Raw genomic sequence first — 5,331 nt, 5'->3', positions numbered from 1 at the left:
AGATTCTTGACTCTTGATTCCATAAGGTCTAGGAAATTACATTTAAATTAAATAGGCTATGTAAAATATATGTAATTATTTTATGCAGGTAAAAAATATTTATATTTCTTTGATTGATGCACATTTGAGACACCAATTAACCAAAAATAATTTGTCAATAAAACTTATTTGGCAATAAATATCTTTCTGATTAGGTTTTACAAAATATATTTAATTCGTGGTATGAACAATTTAGAAGATATTTTATTATTATTTTATTATTTATTTTAAAGGCAATTAAAAAATAGAATCATTTAGATTGTGAATGTTAATTCACTATTTTGTGCATAGAAAATCTATAGCTAAAACAAATGTGTTCTAGCTATAATTTTGCTATTCACAAAATAGCAAAATAGTGAATTAACATTCACAATCTAAATGTTTATATTTTTACAAGACTGTGAACTGTGAAGTACTGAATTGACAGTTTTGCTGTGTTCATGGTTTTTTTTTTTTTTTTTTTTTTTTGGTAAACGGGGGCTCGATTACACACTGAAGCCACTGAGCCCCTAACAATATGACAATCAGTTTGCCGCAGTAAGAACCTTTCTTTTACGATCTATGGTTAGAACACAGCATGAAGTTACAAACTCGTGTACAGTAGGTGGCGGTATGCACCTAAAAGTTGGTTGCAATCCGACAATAATCAAGAGAAGAAGAAGATTGCCGAAGTAGAAGTTACTCAGCCCACAGTTTGCTTGCTAGCAAAGTCATCGACTACCGTCGTATAAGTAAGTATATGTTTCCTTTTTTTGTAACGCAATATTATGTTTACATTGGTTTTATTTTATCTTTTTAAAATATGCTAACTTAGTCATCTTTGTTCTTGCAGTACGCTGCTAGTCCTGTTGCTAGAGTGGCTAACGTTCGCAGCTAACACATGCTGTTTTGCCTTTGTTAGGACACGTTGCTAGTAGTAGAAATGTAATAAGCTACTTACAGTAGTTAGCCAAAGCTTTACATCTAGATGGACTAAGTATAACTTGTATATAGGTTGTGTAAATTATTTTGTTTGTCCGAACTAGTATTTTGCTAGTTCAGTTCACAATGTAGCTAGCACGCTATAGTGGTTAATATTGGTTCTCTTTGATCACTGCAGCAAGCTTTATGGAAAAGAACGTGACATACAACATGCCTGGATTGGTTTGGTGCACCTCCTCAGACAAGAAGCCAAAAAGTATGGTGTCCTTGATAACATATCATGCTTCCCATTTGAAAACTTCCTTGGCATGGGTGTCTTAATAAACAATAGACAGTCATCGCTCAGTTATTGGCCCTTGGACTCCCCTGTCACCTCTTGTACAGCATGAGGTTTTCTGCTATGAAGGTATAGTCTAGGCATATGTCTTAGTGTCCATCGTTTTAACAGTATTGAAAACAGTGCCTTTAGATGTATTTATTTATTTTTATTTTTTTTGCAGATTTACAGAGACTCCAGAATGAAAAACAAACCCTAAGGGAAAGCAATGCACCAGCAGGTGAGAATATGCACTCTTTCTTAACTTTTTTGTGTGTGATGTAGGTCCAAAATTACCATATGCCTTTCATTTTGTCGCGTCAGATGACAGCGGCTCACTTCAAGAGCAGGTGAAGCAAGTTGGGATAATGTTGAAGATGTTTGCTCACACTGGGCAATCAGGTACAACTTGCAAACAACTTAAGCATTGGTTGTTGGTTTAATTCCCAATGGGGCCCATTAGTAGTTGAGGGACCAGGACTGACTACTTTATTCTTTTATTATGGGAACCCCTGTAGGTGCAGACGTCTTGGAGAGTTTGGGCGATGTTGTTCGCAGCATGGACAACAAAATGGACTATGCTGCATCATTTTGAGTTATCCCTACCAGGGGATCTGTTACTCCCACTAGACACCCAGGAAGATTTGGCGTTACTTGACAACAGTATGAGGCAGGATAAAGAGCTCCATGTACAATTTGTAAGTGTTCTGATTTCGTTTATATCGCAATAGTGAAAAAAAAAGTGTTGTTTTTTTTCTTTCTAAAAAGTAAAATTAAGATTGTACAAAGCATATTCTACAGTATGAATGCACACCCTGTTAGATTTTAAACTTATGAGAAGCTTCAGATAAATGTAATTTGTTACACTTTTTTTTACAGGGACCTAAAGACAACCGTGTGGCGAATGCTTCAGAGTATCTTCTCTAATCACCTTTCCATCAATATAACCTGGTCTGTTGTAGGTGATAAAGCATGTTTTAGAGACATGTTCCTGAAGACCATTGTTCAAAGTAAGTTGGATATTTTTTTTTATACATTTAAGTAGATGTCTATGACTTTATGCCTTTCAAATGGAATGACAGATCTTTATTTTCTACAGGAGCCATCCGAAAGAACCCGGCGACCCAGGATGCCACTGATGAGGCGATCCAGGTTAACGTTACACATCACCTGAAAGGCGCATCTGACCGTGCAGGTGGAAAAAGGCACCGCTGAGTGGGACCCACAGCCGACCCCTTAAACCTAGGCTGACTACTGACACCCCAGCATCACTTGACAACTGGAACCCTTTCTTTATCCTGCAGACAGTAACTTCAAGACATCTAAAAAAGGCTTGTTACAGTGCTTAACTCTTCTATTTAAATACAGCTTGTAAATCCTAGAATATACATCTAATATTTGATTTCTGCACATTATCTGGTATCAAATATTCCACTTGCCGTGACTTTAGTATTGGCTTATTTCATTTCGTCAGTGCTTAACGATTCTACATGCTCTATGCACGAACCCTGCTGACGTATGTCCAAAAGAATCTCAGCCAGCATCTTTACTTCCACAAGCGCATTCTGCAGGCAATGTATATAGCGGCAAAACTTTAACAAAATTCATTTTCTTTCACTTTTCAATTCCTCACAGTGTTGTTAACATCATTATCGTTAACCGCAAGAATTTTTCGTAAACAGTGAGTGTAACTTACCACTATCTCCACCTAATGCAAAACCGGCTTCTGACGCAGCACCGGATGTAACTGGGCGTCCTGAGACAAAGCCGGAAGTGATCGTGCATAGAGCCTATTATAGTTTGCAAATCCCGTTTCATGCCTGATATTTGATATTGCACATTACCTGGTACCAAATATTCTACTTCATTCTGTCACAGTGCTTAACTGTTATTCTATAGTTAAATATAGCTTGTAAATCCTTGTGCCACAGGTCAGCATTGCAGTTATAATGGTATATTCTCAAATTATTTGGTGTCCTTCACTTTCTTTGGTACCAAATATCCTCATTACTTGTGTTTACTGGTAATTCTTTTCATCCCAGAGCTGAACTCTTTATGTTATTAGCAAGTATTGTAAGTGTTATACAGTGTTATATAGTGTTATATATACAAATGGTGTTTTTTAACTAAAAATGTATTGGAAAGCTGTGTGTGTTTGTATTTTTCTGTTATATTTCAGCGATCTGACATTGTTTAATGACAGTTACTGTACTTTCAAATGTGGAAATAAAATGTCAAATGAAAATTTGTCTGGTTTGAGCAATCATTATTCTTGATAAACTGCATGCTGTAAATATTAAATTAAATAAATAAATATATAGTGCAATAAGCGGCGGGCCGCGGTCAGCTCGCTCGAAAAGAGCGTTTGCCTCCGACGGGCCGCTGAAGGTCCGCCTTCGGTATAATAGGCGGCGGAACGGCGGCTGGCCGGCGGGCCGTCCGCGGAACGAAGGCGGCAGACGCTTTTAAAAAGCGGCTGCCGCCGGCGGTCCGCCGTCAAACGTGTTTGTGATTTCGCCTTTCTGACGCTTCTACTGCCTCCGGAGCGCCGCCGGCGGCCCGCCGACTCATTGCTATCTGGGGAGTCATAAGGTTACTTTACCAGTGGTGCTGTATGCTTCTGGGCTCAAACAGCAAGTAGAACAGGTGGGGATCTTCACAGTACAAAGTATTCTCTCCTCAGTTCACAGTAGGGCAGCCGTGGATTAAACGATTACTTTATCAGCGTTGCTGTATACTTCTGGGCTCAAACAGTAAGTAGAACAGGTGAGGATATTCACAGTACACAGTACTCTCTCTTCAGTTCACTGTATCACTCTGGGCTTCTGACGGGGGCAGATATAATAACCTTCCACGAACGTGTAAGCATGGATGGGGGCCACTTCTCAACAAAGACACAGTACACTTGTGTTCACTTCAAGTCCACAGCAATAAATCAATGTGTATCAATAAGGCAAAAGCACTACAATTCACTCACACGATAGGGTTGGACAGAGGCCCCACTCCGTCCGTTACGCTCGTTTACAGGGTTTTCACTTTTAATTCCTCCTCATCACACTCTGAAACACATAGCTCCTCCAACAGTCAGATCCACATTCACTGTATCCTCTTCAAGTGGTTCAAATGTTCATAAGATGAAAACAATTCACTTATCTTTCCTCTCTCCTTCCACAGCACAGATCCAGCCCTAGCTCGGTCCAGCAGTCTTCCCACAACCGATCAGTCTGACCCAGCAACCTCGAATGGGCGATCTCCACACTCCAACGATTTTTCCAAGGAAGCCTGTATCCAGCACTGCCCAGAGTCAACCCACTTTAATGTCTGCTCTTGTAAACCCTTTGGAATCTTGACACACTGTACACCCACCAACCGCGCTGCAAACACTCTCTAAATGCCCCTTTTATATCGTGGCTTATGAAACAGGGAGTCTGTGTGAGTGCCGCTCCTCTCTCTCTCACACCTGCAATGCATTAGCGCCAATCAGTACGGGCATGTCTCCATCACACCCGGAACCGTAGTGGAGTGTTGCACCCAATACGTTCCCCTAGGAAACTCAGGACTCTCAAGAAGGTTCCGTTTACTGAGCGATTTTGTCACCCGTGACACAGGTTTGGAGTGGAGAAAAGGAAGGAAAAAGTACAAACTACTCCTGGAATGTCTAGACGACAGCAGAAAATTGAAGCGTTAGAGAAAGGAGACAGCTGAGGAAGCAATGGAAAAGAGCAAAACAAAGTCAGAAGGAGGGACTCAATCTCTTACAAAGGGCCATAAAAGATAAGCTGGCAACATTATGCAGAGCTGAGCACCTACGGAAATGCTACAAAAAGAAGGAACGTGCGAGGGGTCTTCTATAAAGACCCATTCAAATTTGTAAAGAAGTTATTCATCAGTGAGAAGAATGGCATTTTTAAAGCATCTAGGGTTGAGCTAGAGAGATATTTGGACTCCGCCCAGGCAAACAACCACCAAGAAAAGGTGTTAACACCAATTCTCGCCCAGGACAACTGGAAGCTGCCAGGGACTGGAAGATGCTGGCTGATCAACAGCTTATTTTT

The 5,331-nt window shown here is 40.2% G+C and overlaps 1 protein-coding gene across 1 annotated transcript; it reads left to right on the top strand.

The window, feature by feature from the left end:
* Nucleotides 1-556: 556 nt before the first annotated feature.
* On the top strand, nucleotides 557-2,287 carry LOC120488690 (uncharacterized). Its single transcript, XM_089131681.1, has 6 exons — nucleotides 557-576; nucleotides 691-770; nucleotides 1,461-1,517; nucleotides 1,601-1,678; nucleotides 1,795-1,974; nucleotides 2,156-2,287. The coding sequence occupies exons 1-5, from the start codon at nucleotides 557-559 to the stop codon at nucleotides 1,869-1,871; spliced, it is 312 nt and encodes a 103-aa protein (XP_088987807.1). The 3' UTR covers nucleotides 1,872-1,974; nucleotides 2,156-2,287.
* The last annotated feature ends 3,044 nt before the right edge of the window (nucleotides 2,288-5,331 follow it).

The sequence above is a fragment of the Pimephales promelas genome, chromosome 5 (assembly GCF_988280905.1).
Source record: "Pimephales promelas chromosome 5, fPimPro1.hap1.1, whole genome shotgun sequence".
In the NCBI taxonomy this organism is placed as follows: domain Eukaryota; kingdom Metazoa; phylum Chordata; class Actinopteri; order Cypriniformes; family Leuciscidae; genus Pimephales; species Pimephales promelas.
The sequence above is the reverse complement of the archived record's forward strand: the minus strand, read 5'-3'. Positions and strand labels throughout refer to the sequence as shown.

What these genes read in the sequence shown, in the direction of transcription:
- LOC120488690 (XM_089131681.1), top strand. Translation starts at nt 557, where the DNA reads ATGACAATCAGTTTGCCGCA. An exon ending in CATCGACTACCGTCGTATAA is followed by an intron (nt 771 to 1,460) that starts GTAAGTATATGT and finishes TTTTTTTTGCAG; the next exon opens with ATTTACAGAGACTCCAGAAT. An exon ending in GGAAAGCAATGCACCAGCAG is followed by an intron (nt 1,518 to 1,600) that starts GTGAGAATATGC and finishes TTGTCGCGTCAG; the next exon opens with ATGACAGCGGCTCACTTCAA.